The sequence below is a fragment of the Centruroides sculpturatus genome, unplaced genomic scaffold (assembly GCF_000671375.1).
Source record: "Centruroides sculpturatus isolate CEXI.00-Female unplaced genomic scaffold, Cexi_2.0 scaffold1250, whole genome shotgun sequence".
Classification (NCBI taxonomy): Eukaryota; Metazoa; Arthropoda; class Arachnida; order Scorpiones; family Buthidae; genus Centruroides; species Centruroides sculpturatus.
Genome location: NW_019385476.1, coordinates 79,430 through 101,865, shown reverse-complemented (window position 1 = coordinate 101,865; position 22,436 = coordinate 79,430). Strand labels below are relative to the sequence as shown.

General features: G+C 28.0%; 1 protein-coding gene across 1 annotated transcript in view; it reads right to left on the bottom strand.

The window, feature by feature from the left end:
- Positions 1–22,436, bottom strand: part of LOC111639335 (intraflagellar transport protein 52 homolog) — a 65,477-nt gene that overhangs the window by 31,183 nt on the left and 11,858 nt on the right. Inside the window, exons 2-6 of the mRNA XM_023385195.1 lie at positions 16,749–16,873; positions 15,629–15,716; positions 12,222–12,351; positions 10,689–10,830; positions 4,052–4,178 (exon numbers count right to left, since the gene is read on the bottom strand). Coding sequence (XP_023240963.1) covers positions 4,052–4,178; positions 10,689–10,830; positions 12,222–12,351; positions 15,629–15,716; positions 16,749–16,873 — 612 coding nt within the window. The remainder of the gene's footprint in view (positions 1–4,051; positions 4,179–10,688; positions 10,831–12,221; positions 12,352–15,628; positions 15,717–16,748; positions 16,874–22,436) is intronic.

The window sequence follows — 22,436 nt, the reverse complement described above, 5'->3', positions numbered from 1 at the left end:
TCTGGGTGCAAGCTCTTGGCACAGACAGATTATTTACACAGACATAATCAAGTAGCAAATATAATACAACAAGAGCTTGCAAACAAACACAAATTATTAGATATCCACAAACCATACTACAAATACATTCCACAGACAGTATTGGAAAACAACATGCACAAAATGTACTACGACAGAGCCATAATCACAGATAAAGCAATTTCCACAACAAACCAGACATCACACTCATTGACAAGCACAATAAAATCACATACATTATAGACATAGCCATTCCAAACACTCACAATGTACAAAACACATGCATGAAAAAGTCAGCAAGTACACAGAACTTGCCCAGAAAATAAGGCATCTGTGGAAGACGGATAGGGTGCTTATTGTACCTGTTTTCTCTCCTGTACAGGTGTGATACCACACACCCTACACAAAAGCCTGGAAACATTACAGTTGAATAGAAACATATACATCACACTACAGAAGACAACTATGCTGAATACATGTCATATTATTAGGAAATTTCTGAATACAGACACACTGTAACACATTTATTTAATATTTGTTTTTTGTTTTGTTTTGGTTACTATGCCTTGACTCTGGTCCAGCATAATACACAGCTACCGGTGTCAACCGAGTATAACCCACTAAACCCAACATAATAATAATGAGCACAGAGCCCTTATATTAGTAATAATAAGGTTAGGAGTTGAAAGTCGAAATCAGGTACACAGTTAGGTACATCATGAGAATGCTCAGTAAGAAAGGATTTTCAAAATTCCCCTCTACAGGGGAGTGGGAGAGGGTTAAGGATTACCCTGAAGAACTCAGCATCTACTGTACTATTTTAGATGTGTTTTTTTTTTGCATTTTTGCAGGAAATCAAACATATTTTTAGACCCATTTAAAAATTCTTGAATTAGTCTTGGAAAAGGAGGAACCTAATTCCTGCACTTGGTAAGATTGGTTATAATCTAATAATCTTAATCTTTGCTATCGTTACTTTTTGCTCAAGCAATGCTGGGCTCATCTACTAGTATATAGTAAAAATTTTAACAATTAATCCACTTTATTAATTAATATTATTTTCACATATCTTTTTTGTGTATTATTAAAACAAAATTTCATCAAATCAAAAATAATCATCATTTTATATATGTCATATTTGTGATGAAAATTTTTAACATGTTTATCAAATTTACTTTGAAAAGTACATCATTTCTCTCAAATCTAGCTTATATTTAATTAGAATTATATTGCAAAAACAAAAAAAATTTCATTCAAATGTTAAGATGATAATGATTTCCTCCCCCCATACAGATTGATAGTTTAAAAATCTTTTAAACACTATTTAATTATATATACAGTGGTGCCTCCTGCATACTTCAAATTTAATTCATTCCAGAAAGTTGTTCGAACTCTGAATTGTTCAAAATTTAATCAATTTTTCTCATTAGAAATAGTGGAAAGTGAATTAACCAATGACCCTGAACAATACATATTTTGATAAACTTAAAACAGCAAATATACATAATTTAAAGTAAAATTAATACTATTAAATGCCCTAATAATAAACTAAAACATGAAAACCATAAATAAAATAAATAAATACTGTATAATAAAATTTAAATTGCATTTATTGGTTACAAACTGGACTTTGGCATCTTAACATAGACATGATTTAATTATAACAGTTGTGAAGTTTAATATATTATATATAGTGTGAGATTTTATTCTTTGTTCAGAAGTTTACTTTAAACTCTTTATTTCACATTTTGTTTGAATAAAATCAAGTTGTAATGTCTTCAGATAAAAAGTATATCATGAATATTATGCTTTATGAGTTTTGAAAATAGTATAACACCCATACAAACTGTAAAAAAATTTGTAATGTGTATGAGGAAGATGAACTTCAAACATGTCAAATGTGGTTTAAAAAGTTCCATTTGGGAAATTTTTAACTAAAGGATACAAAACATAGGAGGCACCCAAAAGCTGTCAACAAAGAAAAACTGCAGGAAGAAATTGTTAAAAATCAATGAATAACACACAATACAGTATATATAACAAAATACACTAAAAGTAAAGCAAAAAACAAGCACTGAAAACATACAAGCATAATGCAAAAGATGACTTGGACACATAACGGATTGCATTTATGCTTTGAGCACATTTTTTCACTGTGTGTGCAGTTCAAACTTTGAGGCTAATTTTTGTCAAATTTTGCATTAGAATTCTGAAGTGTTCAGAATACAAGATACCACTGTAAACTAATTATTCCTACTAAAAAATACATTATTATATTTTGGGGTGTTATTTACTATTTNTGTTAACTTTTACATTAAACCTATACGAATTATGATTTTTAATTCATTTGTTTAGTAATGCATTCAGATAATTGTTAAATAAAAACTTCTGTTTTAAATTTTGTTGATCTCTCATTATATCCTGTAAATTTGTTGTTCTTCACATATCTTGGCTAAGGCTGCAATAAATTCATTCTTTTTTACAGATAATGGGCAATATGATCTATAATTTATCATTTTTTCAGTATTACATTGTTTTTCATATATTCTTACTTGAAGTTTTTTGTCAGATCTAGTTATTGTAATGTCTAAATAATTTAAATTTTTATTCATTTCCAGTTCAATTTCAAATTTTATGGAAGGGTTTAAATCATTAACAAATTTTAGAATCCACTTATCATCAGTTTTAGTACTATCATACATTAGAAACATATCATCCGTGCATCTTGCCATAAAGATTAATCCTTTTTGAAGCACTATTTTTTTTATCAATTTCAATCATAACTATTTCTACCAGTTTTGGTCCTATAACTGTTCCCATACTTATTCCTTCTATTTGCCTAAAGTATTTTTTTCCTATTTAAAAAAATTATTATAACAACTGTAATTAATTAGATTTTACCAATGAAATTTTGAAATTACCTAGAACTGGCTGTAATTGCAAGCATGCATTACATGGAAACTGTATGTGCATTCAAACATTTTACTTAGATATGTCAGTACTTATTTGACACATGGTGGATGTATGTATTCAGATGAATTAGAACACAAAATTTCAAAGTATTGGAGTAGATAGGTATGCACTATCAGAATTCTGAATATTACAAGCAATGAATCAGCATTAACTTCTGCATCAAACTTGGTAAAAAGTTTACCAAAACATTTAATGAGCTTAAAGCATAAGGTAATGATGCCGTCATTTATGCATGTATACAAATGGTATGTTTTTAAAAACAGGACTAGCAAGCAAAAAACTAGGTTTCCATCACAATAATGCCCTGGCACATTGCACTCTCCTAAGTGAATATCTGAGAAAACATTAGATGTCTGTATTTTCACAGCTTTCTTATTCATTGGACCCCAATCCCATAGACTTTTGTATCTTCACCAAAATTGCTCTACTGAAGAATTACAGATTCAAATCAGAAGAGGTAAAAAGTGTTATGATGATTGTTCTCAAGGAAGTAATGCAAAATGAGTTGCAAGACTGTTTTGATAAGTAATAGAAACATTAACAGAAGTATTTGTATTGTATATATTTAGTACAAATTTAAACATCTATAAACCTGATTCTTAGATTAAAGCCAAATCATAGTCTGATGAAATCTGACAATTGTTTGGCTTAAATATTTGTATGTCTATACTCAAAATTTTAAATGAATATTAAATATGATTATAAAAAACAAACCAAATATACCCAAATCAGTAAAACTATTTAACTATTAAAACATTTTTGTCTATTACCCAAGATCATCATCATACAGAACAACTTTAAACAATCAAACACATTTAAAAATAAAGATTTGGAGTTTAAATATACCTGATGATGTTCATGGGTAATGAATGAAAACATCTGTATTACTAAGTAGTTTTACAGGTTTTGGTATGCTTTTCATTACATACAGCCAGTTTTTGGAAGAATTGAAAGAATATGATTATTTGAATTGGAAACAGTAATAACGGAATAAACTAAAAATAATATAATATAAAATAAATTATTTATTTCAAAAAAACTTATTAAAAAATTATCTTACTGGATTGACATATAAGGCACAAACTGGTCTGTTTAATGGAAATGCTACACTTCCTGATGAAAGAACAGCAACTGCAGGTTTGGCAACATTTAAAGTTGCTCCATATGGATATAAAAATGATAAGGCCCTAAATCATCAAAAAGTTAAATACATTATCATCACCATAAACAAAGAATAATGAAAACTTGAAAATTTTTGCCATAAGAATACATTTGTTATAAATCTATTATATGATATAAATTATGTAATAAATTCTCATATATCAAACATTAAATTTGTTTTATTTTAAAACAATTGAAAATCAATAGATTATAATACAGCTATTTTTCCATCAGTTTTCTGAAATAAAGAAGTGTAAATTATTGTCAAATAGATTAAAAGAACTAGATAAGTCATAATTTCATGACAATGACATCATACAACTATGACCAAAGTAAAAAATTAAGAGTTCTATGATATTATTCTTGAATAAAGTGTATTCTTGTTATGTGAAAAATGCATTCATGCTCTAATCAAGATGATTATACATTGTGATAATAAGATCTGTTTAAACAAATCCAAGAAAAAAACATATTTCATTTTCTTACATGTATTTGAAATTGTACTTTACATTTTATATCTTTTTTAATGCACAATACTTCCACAACAAATTAACCAAATTAACTTTGCATTACAATTTATTGTTTTTATGTATTTTTCTCTAGATTATCTAAAAATGAATACTGTAAGTTAAATTATACAATTAAAACCATCACTGACTTTTCTACAATGAAGTAAATTTACAATTATTAAAACCACATGCATGAATACATAAGACACACTCATTATTCTACCCTCATCTACAGCACTTATTACTGATGATGATGTCATCCCATATATCATCTGTTTCTCTATTTAAATTCATTATCATTATATGCTCTTTAAATTTTCATAAATAATTGTTTTTTCTTTAGCTAATATTTTTACATTATTTTTATCAATGGTACAATGAATAGACCATGGTGATTATTTGTACCTTAATCTGATTGTTGATTCACTCTCTTTTACTCTAATACCTAAAGATCTACCAGTTTCACCAATATCACTTTGTTATCACAATACCAGTTTCACTTTGTTATCACAAGTACAATTTATAAGTTAAATTGTACTATACTGGACGTTTTCGATTTTTCCATACATAAACTATTTGTTTTAATTAACAGATCTCTTGATTTATTACTATGTTTTGCTGCATATTTTCTAAATATTTTATTATTATTTCTCGAATATGTCCNAGTAATTAATAGTATTGTAATTGTAGAGATCCCCAACCCCATTAACCTTATTCTGGTTTGGATGCCACTTGGATGATTGTTGTTCTACATCCTCCCACTTCTTCAAAAGATCTTTAGTAGCAGATGTTGACATTGATCCTCTTTTGTCTTCCTCTTTTTCAAAAGAAAACACATCTCTCTGAGTTTCTTGATATTCTTCATTTGAGAGTTCTTGGAGTTCTGTCGTCAGATCAGTTTCAGGTTCCATTATGAGCTCTAAAATGTTCTTTATTTCTCAGATGTGATTTTCATTACTCTATTAGTAGCTTGAGACTTCTTGATATATCTTTCATAGCTAAGATTGTGCCTACTGTAAACCTGTTCAAGCCATACTGCCTAGCAACATCAGACATCTTGTGCCCACTTTCTACCTTGGCTATTATCTCTTATATGGTTTCTACGGTGAACACAGGTTTTGACACTCGTTTTTTTAGGCTCCATAATATTATCAGTTTCTTTTTTAAAGAAAAAGTTCAGAAAAGCACTTACAAAAATTCAGAGAACAGAAATCAACTAACCCACAAAACGTTATTTAAATGCAAGGCCTGGATGAAATTCGAAATTTGGTATTAAAACATTAACGAATATCCGATGGGACTGTTAAATTTTCACCTTTCATAAATAAACCCTGACGCAAAACTTAACAAATGCCCATCCGGCAGTCTCGCAAAGACTATAAAAAATTATTTGCCAGAAAGGTAAACAAAAAGCTGGAATTACAAGGGAGAATTTCAAAATTCGGAGGAAACTATCCGATTGGTATCGGGTTGAGCGTCAATGTTGATGTCTCCCATGCTTCGAAATGTTTCGAATTGTTACCTGAAGACAAGGGAAAATCAATTGATATTCGTTATTTTCTGTCACTTCTTATTATGTTTGTTCAGTAAAGTGTTCGTTGTCCAATCATAAAAATCTTTTGCGAAAGTGTTTGTTATCCGATTTGTTCACTATCCGAACTGTTCGTTAACCGATCACTCACTGTACTCCTTCTCCAAATAACAATTGTGTTGGTATTTTAGTGAGTGATATAATATCATGGTGTATATAACAAACACTCCATCAACTTTCTCTTGCTACTCCTCTCTTCTTTAGCAGATTAGCACCACTGTGACTGAACTATTGTATTATTGTCTTCCATGAGAAGTACTTTCACATTCTATTAGTCAAAATTCACTCATATGGCCCATAGAATAAAACAGTTTGAATGACTGCATTATCATATCAAATACTACCTTTGCACCAAAATTCATCAAAATTGGTGGGGTACATAGGTGTAGTTCCCCTCATCAGTGATACTTGTTGGCACATTAATTTAAAAGTATAGGAATTTTCTGAATAGACCTCATATAATAAGTTGATTTGGGTTCATTATCCAATGATGTTCATTATAAAATTTAAAAACAGCTTTTTTCCGGTGCCAAAAATTCCAAGCTAATTACCAGTTTTCCAGGTGGGTTGACACCCTGTTCATGATAACAAACTCACTTCCCCAATCATCATTCTTTTTTACCAACAATTACATTTTCATTAATTAAAAAATAATTTTATTTTAATCTATTTTACTTGTTTTCTGCTAACTTATTGTTTTAACTAGTTTTTGTTTTCTTGCCACTAAACAAAGAAATGTCCGATACATATTTGTAATCATGTAAGAAATCAATACAAAATTATATTAATCAATGATGAAATCAGATTCATTACAGGACTATTTAAATATAAAGATCTTATGTAATTTGAACTAAATATAAACAATTAAGTTGTCATCTTGTATTTAATTTAATTATTAGAATAGCCTAATTATTAAATTTTGTCTTAATTTTGAAAAAATTAAACTATTTGATTTAATTTTATTCATTAGTTAAAAATAGCACAAGAAAACATTAAATTACTGTATATTCTCAAAATATTTGTAAGTTTAATTTTGCATACTGTGTATTATTTGCATCTTCCAATCCTTGGCCTGGTAAAATTTTTCCAGCTGCTTGACTAATTGCTCTATTTAACACTCCATTTGAAACAAGAGCTTCTTTTGGATGAAAATATTTATAGTAGACAGTTCTTACAACAGAATCTAAAAATGTATCATACTTAATAAATATTTAAACAGAAAAATATAAAATTTTAAATATTTTAATTTTTTAATCAAATTTATATTTAACTAGCTTAAATAATTTTATTTTAAAAACTAATAAACCAGAAATCAGAAATTTTTCAGAGTGAATTTTCTTACAGTATGATTTATTTTTATAATGTATATTTTATAATTATATTTCCACATGGCAAAATAGAAAAATGTAAGTAAAGACTTGAATTAAGGCAAATAAAACTTTTATTTAAAAAAAATGTTTTTGGCTTTTTTTTAATCCATCANTGTTTAGTAAAAAGCCCAGAAGACACAAAAACGCGATATAACCAAGTACTAAAAAGTACTTGGTTATATCGCGTTTTTGTTTGTCTTCTGACAAGCGCGACAAGCCTACTGTATTGTTAAAACTGGTTGGGTTGATTTCTATTTTATATTTTGGAAAAATCTAAATAAATTTATGTCATTCATAATTACTATGAATTTGCAAATTTTATATATTTGGTGATTATCATTAAAATGTTTGTACTCAATGATCTCTAGAGAGATATTTGAGAGATATAGAGCAGTCCAAACGGTCTAATTTTTAAAGGTGTAAATTCATTGTGATAGTATCTTTCAAGGCTCCAAATTTGCAACATATCCTCAATAAATTAAACTTATTAAGCATCCCCATAATGAAAAATCACACAGATTAAGATCCATAGAATAGTTGCCAGGTAGTAGGAAATGAATGACTATCACTCTGTTATCAGTGAAATTTTGCAGAAACTGCTAAATGTTGTGTTCTATGTCTGGAGGATATCCATCTTGCATGAAAGCTGGTTGATCAAGGCATTGTTGCTGTTGCAGTTGGAATATGACAAAAGTGTTGAGCATCTCTCAGTATCTCTGAGCAGTCACAACATACACAGATGTGTTTGGACTAGCTTCTTCAAGAAGAATGGTCCAAAGAGAAATGTGGAATCTATATCAGACTAATTTTAGCCAAATATAGGAAGTCTGCTGGAAAACATTACGGTTTATCCAGACCCAAATGCAATAGGTATAGGTATTTACTGTTCAATTGAGATGAAAATCTCCCTTACTCCACAAGATCTTCCATTGCCTTTATATATCCACTCCATTCTGGGAAGGAAGATCAATGCAAAGGTAAATGGGTGTTCCTGTTAGCAGCAAGCAACTGCTGGTTGTGACTGATCTTAAACAGATAACAATGAACCATTTTCTTAGTATGTCAGTTGCTTTTCTCTGTTCTTCAGGATTTTTCGGAAGTAATTAATAGTATTGTAATTGTAGAGATCCCCAACCCCATTAACCTTATTCTGGTTTGGATGCCACTTGGATGATTGTTGTTCTACATCCTCCCACTTCTTCAAAAGATCTTTAGTAGCAGATGTTGACATTGATCCTCTTTTGTCTTCCTCTTTTTCAAAAGAAAACACATCTCTCTGAGTTTCTTGATATTCTTCATTTGAGAGTTCTTGGAGTTCTGTCGTCAGATCAGTTTCAGGTTCTATTATGAGCTCTAAAATGATCTTTATTTCTCAGATGTGATTTTCATTACTCCATTAACAGCTCGAGACTTCTTGATATATCTTTCATAGCTAAGATTGTGCCTACTATAGACCTGTTCAAGCCACACTACCTAGCAACATCAGACATCTTGTGCCCACTTTCTACCTTGGCTATTATCTCTTATATGGTTTCTACGGTGAGCACAGGTTTTGACACTTGTTTTTTTAGGCTCCATAATATTATCAGTTTGTTTTTTAAAGAAAAAGTTCAGAAAAGCACTTACAAAAATTCAGAGGACAGAAATCAACTAACCCACAAAACGTTATTTAAATGCAAGGCCTGGATGAAATTCGAAATTTGGTATTAAAACGTTAACGAATATCCGATGGGACTGTTAAACTTTCACCTTTCGTAAATAAACCCTGACGCAAAACTTAACAAATGCCCATCCGGCAGTCTCGCGAAGACTATAAAAAATTATTTGCCAGAAAGGTAAACAAAAAGCTGGAATTACAAGGGAGAATTTCAAACTTCGGAGGAAACTATCCGATTGGTATCGGGTTGAGCATCAATGTTGATGTCTCCCACGCTTTGAAATGTTTCGAATTGTTACCTGAAGACAAGGGAAAATCAATTGATATTCGTTATTTTCTGTCACTTCTTGTTTTGTTTGTTCAGTAAAGTGTTCATTGTCCAATCATAAAAATCTTTCGCAAAAGTGTTTGTTATCCAATTTGTTCACTATCCAAACTGTTTGTTAACCGATCACTCACTGTACTCCTTCTCCAAATAACAATTGTGTTGGTATTTTAGTGAGTGATATAATATCATGGTGTAGATAACAAACACTCCATCAACTTTCTCTTGCTGCTCCTCTCTTCTTTAGCAGATTAGCACCACTGTGACTGAACTATTGTATTATTGTCTTCCATGAGAAGTACTTTCACATTCTATTAGTCATAATTCACTCATATGGCCCATAGAATAAAACAGTTTGAATGACTGCATTATCATATCAAATACTACCTTTGCACCAAAATTCATCAAAATTGGTGGGGGACATAGGTGTAGTTCCCCTCATCAGTGATACTTGTTGGCACATTAATTTAAAAGTATAGGAATTTTCTGAATAGACCTCATATAATAAGTTGATTTGGGTTCATTATCCAATGATGTTCATTATAAAATTTAAAAACAGCTTTTTTCCGGTGCCAAAAATTCCAAGCTAATTACCAGTTTTCCAGGTGGGTTGACACCCTGTTCATGATAACAAACTCACTTCCCCAATCATCATTCTTTTTTACCAACAATTACATTTTCATTAATTAAAAAATAATTTTATTTTAATCTATTTTACTTGTTTTCTGCTAACTTATTGTTTTAACTAGTTTTTGTTTTCTTGCCACTAAACAAAGAAATGTCCGATACATATTTGTAATCATGTAAGAAATCAATACAAAATTATATTAATCAATGATGAAATCAGATTCATTACAGGACTATTTAAATATAAAGATCTTATGTAATTTGAACTAAATATAAACAATTAAGTTGTCATCTTGTATTTAATTTAATTATTAGAATAGCCTAATTATTAAATTTTGTCTTAATTTTGAAAAAATTAAACTATTTGATTTAATTTTATTCATTAGTTAAAAATAGCACAAGAAAACATTAAATTACTGTATATTCTCAAAATATTTGTAAGTTTAATTTTGCATACTGTGTATTATTTGCATCTTCCAATCCTTGGCCTGGTAAAATTTTTCCAGCTGCTTGACTAATTGCTCTATTTAACACTCCATTTGAAACAAGAGCTTCTTTTGGATGAAAATATTTATAGTAGACAGTTCTTACAACAGAATCTAAAAATGTATCATACTTAATAAATATTTAAACAGAAAAATATAAAATTTTAAGTATTTTAATTTTTTAATCAAATTTATATTTAACTAGCTTAAATAATTTTATTTTAAAAACTAATAAACCAGAAATCAGAAATTTTTCAGAGTGAATTTTCTTACAGTATGATTTATTTTTATAATGTATATTTTATAATTATATTTCCACATGGCAAAATAGAAAAATGTAAGTAAAGACTTGAATTAAGGCAAATAAAACTTTTATTTAAAAAAAATGTTTTTGGCTTTTTTGAATCTATCATCAAACAGTTAAATAGAATAATTCAAACAAACAACACACAATGAAGCTTTTTACAATAAAATATTTTGAAAATCTGAATGTTAGAATATGTACCTTAATATAAAATTCAAATAACTTTTAAAAATTAAATAAAAAACTTTAAATCTAATATTGAAATGTGTAAAAATTGTATGTGTGAGATTCATTAACATTAGTCAAAATTTGTAATATTCTCTGACAAAGATGAAAAAAATCAACAAATTATAAAAGTTTTCTCCTTGTTTTGTCCAGCTATAGAGTTAAAATTTTATTTTAATTTAGGAATTAAAGGAAAATTATTCAATTACCAAAAACAGAATTTAAATTTCTGTTTAGAAAAAATAAGCTAGATTTTACGATTTTTTCAGTTATTTATATATTAAACTTCAGATAAATAAATCAAAATTTAAAATATTACTAAACTATTAAGAAATTGTCAATATACTAAAGAAATGACCAAATAGAATGTTCACAATAAAATAATCATTTGCATAATATTCAAATACCATAACATAATAAACTTTCATAAAATTCACATAAGTTCTTTTAAGCATTAATTATTTTCATGTAGTATGCTTTTCAAACATTTTGTTCTGCTTTATATTCCAGTAAATAAATTTAATGTGCAAGTAATTTATAAATACAAATAAATGATTATAAAAACAATATAAACAAACTTTTATAAAAAAAATTTGACATCATATTTTATTATTGCTAAAATATTTAATAATTACTTTGACAAATATTTGAAAAAAGTTGACAATGCATGTTTAATTTAATGGAAATATTTATTTTTAAAATGATTAAAAACTTATTGCAATTCTTATATTTAAAGAAGATATGTCATTATAAATAATTACATTTTTACTAAAAATATTTAATTTTGTATTGTATTAGACAGCATTTAATACATTTTCAAATTATCTCTTTGAAATAGCAAATTTCACTGATTTGTATTGTAAATTAAAAAAATTTTTTGCTTTCCTTTAATTACTCCATTTTTTAAGCAAAAAATTGTTTTTGAATACAATATTAAAAGAACTAGTATATTGTTTACTTTATTTGTACAACTTACCATTATTCACCATTATTCCATATTCTTCTAAAAGAAAATTTATATTAGTCTGAAATTTTTTCTCTCCTCCTTCTCCCATTAATACAAATAAACTTCCACCTGAGTCCAGAAATTTCCTTAAGTTGTTAAACTAAAAATAAAAATTTTTCTCAATACAAACTTACTTATCACTACTGAAAGATATACAAACCCATTTCAAAGTATTATTCAGTCAAAAATTACTATTTAAATAGATTAAATTTTCATCTCCACTGTATTATAATTAAAGACTTAAGAATTAACCATAATACATATACAAATATAAAAAAAATAAAAAGACAATAAAAGTTTAATACTTTAGCATTGTAGATTGCAAGTACTGTACATACATACTTTGTATATATTATGTATTAGAAATCTAGGAATATATTATTTAATTCTAATTTTTGATATTGAAGTATTGTTACAAAAAATACCAATAAATATAGTCAGATATATAATTCAAAATTATAATACCATACGAGCAATTATTTATTGTGACATCATCACAATGCCAGGCTGCAATTTTTAATCATATTTTTAATAATTTTTAATTTAAAATATATACTCTCCATCTCAAATTAGTAGTGTCTTGCCCCTGTACATCATACTTTTCTGTTAGCAATAAAGTCGTGCCAATCATCTATCTAACTCCTTTCAGGGAAAAATTTTTGAATTGAAATAATATCACTTCCAGTTTGCACTGAAAGTTTGTATATAGTTAATTGGGGCCTCCTGCCCCAATCTTTCTATATTTGGTCTCGGCTTTCATCTATATAACTCCATTCATGAGGAAATAACAACTCACCACACCGAAATTTTAATGACACACTGTGAACCAATTACAGTGTGATAATAAAACAACAAAAACATTTTTGTAAATTTTTTGAACTTATAATCGAACTCTTATTTAAATGTTATTCCATTATCAAATAACCAACTAGGAATGGTTAAGAACCTGATGCAGAGCCCAGAGGGGATTCGAAAATGTTTGTTTTTATTGTTTTATTATCACACTGTAATTGGTACAGAGTGAGTCATCCGTTCTTGAGATTAAGGAGACAGACAGATGGATGTCATTGAAAATTTATGTCTAAAATTTTTTAAAATGCTATAATTAAAATAAGTACAGTAAAACTTCTCTATAACAAACCCTTAAAGGACCAAAAAACTATTGTTATAGAGAGCTCTGCACTCAAGAAAGTTTTTGTGAAAATTGCCTTTAAATAAAACATCCTTTAAATGTAGCCTGTACTATTTTTATTTACAAACATATAATAAATATATCATGCAAAGAAAAGTAATGTGACACATTACAATAAGTGATAAATTATCATAAGAAAGTCAGTATTTTTTTTATTTAGTTGTGTTTGTTTTTTACAATTGATTGTAGCAATCTGTTTCTCATTATGCATAATTAAATCATGTGCTGGCTTTGTACTATCTGTGTTTTCTATTAATGTAAAACTGCTTGAGTTTGTTCACATAGTCCAGTTCCTATCTGTATAACTCTATTGGTGGCTCTGTAACAGGCGTCATTTTGGCTATGAAGCCATTGTCATCATTATCATTATTCTTCTTTTCTTAAATCTAAGAAAATAACTGAAGAATTGCTTTTGTATCTAGGCTTGTACATTCAGTTAGATGTTAGAATCTATGTTGATATAATGATTTTCAGTAATGATAAATATTGCTGCATTCACGAGACTGTGTTGTCTCCATATTATTCAAAATGACTACAGCAAATCTGTAAGTATTCTCATTACTGGAAAGAAATTTGGCTTTGAAACTAAAAACTGAATTGTTTACGGCAGAACTAGTCTCCAAATAATTGAAATCCATGAAATGACTTGAAAGATATTGAGTTGCTTTGTCAAAATATCTCAAGTTTACATTTGCAATTATATGCTTCCTAACCTTTGACTTAACTTTGAAATTTACAAAGGTTGAGAAAGTGATGTAACATTTTCCTGTTTAGCTATTCCAGCCACTCTGTCATAATTCCTCATCATTCAGGCCTTTCTCTTTGATTTCCATTCAATTTCAAATTTTGTAACATCTATATATTCTTGAAACATTTTAATTTTGTAGCCTTTCTAATTTTCAGTGCATTCTTCACTCATATTTGCACATAACAGAACTGTTAGTTGTTCTTTTGCTACTTTGCTTTTGGAATATGACTTGCCCTTGAAGCATAAAGTTTTAGTCAAGAGAGCATGAAAGAACAGTCCTCTTTCATATGCATTCAAAAATATTTTTTGGAAAGTTTTTATTGATTTTTTTTTAATGGAAATATTGCTTTGTGGGAAGTCATCAAATGTTCTTATAAACACTACTGTAAGTCAACGTTAAAAAAATATATATGTATATATAAAAGAATAACCATTGATAATGGAAGAAAGCTTACTGTATTTCAATAAACTCTACAAATGCACTACTGTATTTCAATAAACTCTACAAATTCTAAACAAACTGTTTTGAATTTAATAATATTTACTTTTAAAAGTTTTTAAGCCATCCATTTGAGACATTTTGAAGTCCACAGCATCTAATTCAATTACAAATTATAAAGCTTTAACTTATATAATCAATCCTGATGTAGGAATATTCTGACTTTTGGCCCTTTAGAACCATTCTATGACCAACTTGTCAACAAGAGTGCTATATCCACTTTGCAACTGTCAGATTATCATTATGACACCAATGACTGAATAACTCTTTTTGTTTCTTGATAACTTCTATAGCTTTGCTTTTCCCAATCTTGAACACTTCTACTAATTTTCTATTTAATAGGTTCTACCATCTCTTTTAATGTCAGTGATTTACATGGAGCTAAATCAACACTTTCAGTTTTTTTTTTAATACAGGAAAAACATACATACTCTTTTCATCACATAGACTAGAATAGACAAGGTTAGGCTAAAGTAGACATAGACAATCACCAACTTCTTATTGACAATCATCAATCATCAAGTTGTAACAAAATTTTTCTAAACAGCCAGTAAATTGAAAAAGTTGCATTTATCAATCAAATAGATCATAAACAAGACAATAAACCTTTGTAAACCTCCTGTCTCAATAAACCTCAAGCTACTGGCCCGACTCTGACTTGGTTACCAAACAGCAGAGTCAGCAACAATCCAGAGTAGAGCCATTAACTTACACAAAAAACAGAAATTTTACCAACATAATAAAATTGTGCAGAAACTAAACAAGGAACTCAACTCAATGAGAGTCTACTATATTCATTAAGAGAGGTCAATACATCAATCATAGTGCATTTCATAGATTTACAATTCTAAAAACATTTTAAATTAATAATACATAATAAATATTATTAGCAATAAAAATTATCTAGGAATCACTAATTTTCATAATAAATTACTAACCTCAATTTCTGTAAATTTTTCACGTGGTCCTGGTAAAACAAATACTGCCGTTTGCAATAATACTTGCATTGATATTTCTTCTTTATTACTGCAAATTAATATAAAATAATCCCGGTGATTAGACATGGCAAGAAAAATTGGACTCATATCTAGATGTTTTACTTTTTATTAAATAAAATAATCATATAAATATGAAGTACATAACACATATAGATACAACAGTATAGATATAAAGCCAAATGATCGCCTTAAATACCCAAGCTATAAATCCACTATTATAATAATTAATACTAAGTAATTTGCTACTAGAGGTAGACATTAGGCACCATCTCTTATCTAAGTTAATAATTATAATTTAAATAATTTATTAAATAATTTAGATTCAAATTTTTAGAAATATAGTTATTTTTATTCATTTTAACTAAATAACTGATCCCATTGAATAATTTACTATTAAATTTTAAATAATTATTTTTATAAATGGCAAAGCTTTATTCCCAACTGTAATAAAATAATGTAGAAATAAAGATCAGAAATAATTTCTGCCTCTATAGAATAAAAAACACACAAAAAATTAAATAAAAAAATATTTTGACTTCTATTGTTGTAAGCAAAAACAGGAAATTGATAGCCAATAGAAAACAAGAACAGTTGCAACATCTAAAAGACTGATATGGCAGACATAATGAAATGAAATGTTGATCACTTATAATGAAACACAAACGTACTACTGTATGGTGGTACAGAGATGATTTTTTCAAGTTTCCTAAAGACAGTCTTAATGATCTTAGACTAAGAAAAAGCTTTTTGATACATTTTTAACTGTAATTTAAAATCATCATATAACCCACATCTACTTTAAAATTTATTTTTAAGCATACACAACATATATGTTATTCATATGAAACTGTGAGGAATAATTACTTATTTTTACATAGATAATATATAAAAATTTTCTGATTCAACATAAAACTGACATTGAGCTTTAAAAAATTATGTATAATAGAGTTAGTTAAAAGTTATACTAGAAACAAAAAACATATATACAATAAATCTTTATAAACTTTAAACAAATTAATTAATTTACTAATAACTGCTTTATTAATATATATCTACTTACCTAAACACTTTCCAATTATTCTTTAATCTTCTATTTAATGTCCTATAACCCTCATTTAAACTAAATAATTCATTTTTTGAGATGTCAAAAATAATTGTGTTGGATTTTTCCTTATTATCAATATTCTGTAAAAATAAAAATAGAGTAATAAATATTACATTTAATAAAGAGTTACTCAATACAATTCTAAAAGACACAAAATTTCATATCAATTATGAAATTGAATAAAAATTTTAAAATTGTATATAATATTCTATATATTTCTGAAAATTTTATTTAGAATAAATTTTCTTTAATTTAATTTTGTATTTTTAATTAAGTAAAACAAAGTAATCTAATTTAATTAAAGTGACTGCATAATTTTAGAATATAATTATCATTAAACAGTATAGCAAACTAGTTCATATTTCATGAAGAAAGAAAATAAGAAATAACAAAATGATTATGCAGAAAACAATATCCAATACTTATGATGTACAGATATATATCATCTGTTTTCCTTTACAGGAGAGAAAGAAATTTCTACTTACAAGTGACCCATATTTCCTACTATGTTCATCATATAGTGTCAAAAACTAAAAGACTAACTTCTTTAGATGTAATGCATAATGAATACTCTGTAAAATGAAGGGAAAAAGAAAGGCAAACTAAATAAAAAGAATGAGAAAGACATTCAAGTCTTTATAGTGGTAGCTTAATTCTTTGTACCACTGATCACATGTATGTCAGATTGAATATATGTACACTGTACATGTCATAGCCACATGCTGAAATTTGCCACTTTAAGAAGTGCTTAGTCATTTCTTGTAGTACTAGCAAATCATGTAATAGACCAGTGTTTCTCAACCTCTAGCAAATCGTCACCCCCTTCAATAAAACCATTATATAGTATTGCCCTCTTCACTTCAAAATTCTAATGCCGAGGGCCAAGGCTAACGTCAAATTCGTACTGCATTGAATAGACTAGTGACTAGTATAATGTTATTTGTTTAATTATTATACGATATAACGAATAAAATATCTAATTATTCTGAATATAATGTTTTATTATATTGCCCAGAAAATTGTTTTTCGCCCCCCCAAAATATAAATTGTTACTAATCGCCTCCTCAACATGGAAAAACACCTACATGGGGGCGATATTGCCCCCATTGAGAAACACTGTAATAGACATTTGTTTCATAATCTGTCTAATTTTACTGGTTGTTTCTTAAAATATTAATCTGGTATTTGTAGATTTGTTTAAATTATTAAATTTGTTTTTTGTTACTGAATTTAGTGTTTTTGAGTTAATTATAATAGTACATCCAGTTTTTTTTTGCAGTAATTAATGTTGCAACGTAAAGAAGTTCAAAAACATTTAGATGTTTTATTTTATGCCAAGTGATAATAAGCCATTAGACATTACATGAAATGCTTAGTTTTGCTACACTCATTTTAATATCTGTGAATACCATGTTAGCATTTCAAGAAGTGACCAGAAAAACTAAAAATATTCTGAAACAAATGTCTATTACAGATTGTATTAGCACTTCAAGAAATGGCTGAGCACTTCTTGAAATGGAAAATTTCAGCATGTGGCCACAAAATATATATACAGGTTGAGTATCCCCAATCCAAAATTCCAAAATCTGTAACTTGCGCTTTCATGTTTTGAACATGGGAGTTCTTTGGAATAGGATTATAATAGGATAGGAATAGAATAGAAGTCTGGCATAGGAATTCCTGAGGTCAATTTCTAAAGGTCAATTCCTAGAAATTTTTTTAAGCTTTTAAAACTTGAAAAAATATTTTATATATATGTTTGCAACTAACAGCTATTTTTATTCTTGATGAACTAAAAGTTTTGCACAAGCTGATTTGCATACAAAAATGGCCTTAAGAAACTTTTGGGGTGATTTAACTGTGATGTTATTTTTCACAAAATATTCTTAATATACCTGTATAGAAGTTCAATATTTCATTCATAACATACTTTTCTGTACTTTTTACGTTTTTTCAAAGTATTAATCGTCAATATTTTTCCATATTTTTTAAGATACAAGGAAACTCCAAAAATATATCCAAATTTTATGGTTTGTGATTTTTAAAACTGTAATAACTTTATTTTTTATGTAATCCTAATATGTCATTTATGTTTTTTGTTTTTTCATAAAATGTGTAATAATACAATAATAGATTTTAAAAATTTATAATTTTTTCTCTTCCTTTATATTAAAAAATTTTTGTACTGATTAATAAAATTCATAACAACAACTTTACAAAAAATTAAAATATTTCAATAATTTTTTATGAATTTTATTGGAGGATTGAAGTTATTCAAACAAAGATAAATATAGCTACAGCATATGGAAATGCTGTTTTTGTCATTTATTTTAAAACTCATTATTATCTTCAAAAAACACTTAATTTTTTGCAATAGTTTTCAAAATTCTTAACAAATAACAACTTTATATTTACAGTTTACATATTTACACTTGTTAAAAAATTGTGTTACAATTTATCAATTTCTGTTGCCACAATTTCTACCTTTTTCCTTCTAATGAAAAAACATTTGTGAGGATTTTAAGCTATGTATTATATACATGTGTGCCTACAAAGTACATGTTTCAGTTTATGGATACTTTTAAAAATAAAACTAAAACAATTCCCAAATCCTAGCATTCCCATTCCCAGGAAATCTAAAATCAAGACATTTTGGAAAATCTAACTATGATTCACTGTGTCATAAAAAATGATAAAAATAGGGCTTGCAAAAACATGGCATATATTGTTGTGATTCAATAAACCATCAAGCACTGTCAATGAAAAATGTCTATGTTTACTTATTTTCTGTTTGATTGCTTATATATTATTAAAAATATTTTTAAAAATCTGATAAGGATAATTCTCTTTAACTCCATCATATCATGTATTCTAAAATCTGAAATTTCCAAACATTTCAGATTAAAGATATTCAATTTGTATGTACATATATGGAGTATGCATAGGAAATCCTCATTAGTGCAAAATTCAGGAAACAAAATGTTTGCGACTTCAAATTATGAGATTTACACATTTCTGTATAATATGCCAAATGCCATATAACTGATGTAATTTATTAAGCAAACAGAATACGGCTACTTACGCAGATTGCTATTTTCGTTAATTAACAATAATGCTATAAATAAACTGCAGGTAAACAACATGTGTCCAGTGAGAACCTCACAGGTTGCCAGATAGGTTTTATAAAAAGTAAAGCAGAATTCTTTGAAATGTAGCCAAATTATTTTTAAAGTAGCTCAAAAAGTAGTAAGTTGCCTTAATGATTACATTTGGGTGACTTACTACTTTTTGCCTAGAGTTTCTGGCTTAGAGATTGAGATATGTGTAGTACTCTAGGCAGTAAATATCTCAATCTACTACTAGTAACCTAATCTAACAATCTGAAATCCCAGCCATATTTTATATTTATGATATAAGAGAAGAAAGAGTAGTCCAAGAATAAGGTGACACTCAAAAATGTGTTCTGTAACAGCAATCATATTAGATTAGATTAGAGTTGTTCTTGGTCTATTGTTCTCTTATGGCATGGAGGCATTTCAATCTAAATGAATGAGTTAACATATGCATTTCACAGTTCACACAGAATTTTCACTTTGAATTATGAAGTAGCCTTATTTCAAACTAACTGAATTCCTTAACATGTAAATCTCTATATTCCTTGCTGCGACAAATAGTATTGTTACAAACTAATGGGATTTCAAACTATCCAAGTTTGAATTAACAAGGATTTCCTATATATGTTTTGGGCCAAGTAATTAATAGGTCATTATTAATAATGGCTAAAATGGCTGCACAGCTTGATAAATATTGATTAATTTATTAAATTGACCAGACATTATGCATAAAGCTACATTCCCTTTGGGCAATTGCATTTTCTAAAAAAAGTCTACTTTTTTATTAAGGATTATTTCAAAGTATTTTAAGAAAAACTCATTCATATTATATGGTTAATATTAAAATAGGTATATTTATTACATTAAACTCTTTATTAATCAACACACACTATATACACTATATAATAAATAGAATCATTATTAAATCCAGTTAACTTTGGCAATTACTTTGCACATAGCATTCAACAGAATAATTCGTGAAAATTTCACTTACAAACTGTAGTATTTTTTAAAATAAGTATTACAGTATTAACAAAATTATATAATTTTGTCACAAAAAATCAACTTAAAGGAAACATTTTGGAATGTCATTTTGGTATATGGTATAAAAAAATTTAAACACTACATACCACACATACAATCTTCTAGCAAATAATATGTATTTGAATTAAATATAAAACTGAGCATTTTCGACCTCTTTTAAGGCCTGCATCAAGCGTCAAACTTTACAGAACATTAGAGATTCTATTTTAGAACATTTTTTAAAATAGTTTTCTTGTTACAGACTTTTATTAAAAAAAATTTAATATTTTGTTGGATGATCATTCCTCAAAGTATCATTATCATCACTTTGCTCAATAGATGATAACAGTATTCATAATGACTAGTAAATGTGATAAATTATGATAAAAAACATAAAATTTATTACAATACCTGATTTTAGTTGTCATTATCATAATGGCAAGGAATTGTTTATGTAATCACGCTGATTAGGGGGTTTATTTCCTTTTGCTGGGATGATCTAAGGCTCTCGCATATGTGGGTGGTGGTTCTGGAGGCAGGAAATGACAAGTGTTACAAAAGAAAACCGTTTATTTTTCAACATATGCTTACATAATCGGGTTTGCACATCCAAGTTTGATGATGTGTCAGTAGAGAAAGTCCTGGATCCTTTCTTTAGTTTTTCTTAAGAACAGCCCTGGGGCAGCAGCGAGTCAGATATCAAGATGGTGGTGATAGGAAGGATAACACAATTGATCTCTCTCGGGGGACAATGTAGAAAGAGAGGTTTGGAACTGGGAGGTGGAAGTTCAGAGGAAGAAACTCAGAGGAACTCTGTGGAGGAAGCCAGAGGTGGAAGCTCCCTGTGTCCTTGATGACGGAGGTTATATATCTTTTTCATGTTTGATTCTTTTCTAATTAATTAGGCTTTCCCTTTCTCACTCCCCGATTGGTGTCTTACCTGTCTCAAGCTAGAATTTGAGATCAAGTTAGGTTGCGAGAAAAATCTGCCCAGGATGGTTTATCCAACACCACACCATCCTCTTGACTCTGATTGTGATTCATTGATGACTAGGACACCTGCACTCTTATTACATCTCATTACTTCCTTTTTCTTATTGCATTTTAAGTTTTAAAACAATTCCCTTTTTAATTTTCTTTTATTCTAAAAATTGTTTACCCTCTATTCTTTGAGTGACAATGTCACTCTTATGTCACAGACTAGACACTTATATTACTTGTTTTCCCGATGGTTTAATTTAATAAAATATACATTTTCTTTTTAATGTGAACCATTTCTGGAGCCTCACATTTATAATGCCCACATTAATCACTTACTCCATAACATATATTAATATATGTAAAACCAGTTCTAAATTTTTTGTCACCTTATACAGTCATTTGCCACCCTTACATTTTTAAAAAATGGCTCAAAATATACAATTTATTTATATATTTTAAATGTAAAAAACAATTTTTAAAAGTTAGACGTTTTAAAATTTTAATTGTAATTTTTCATATATAGTAT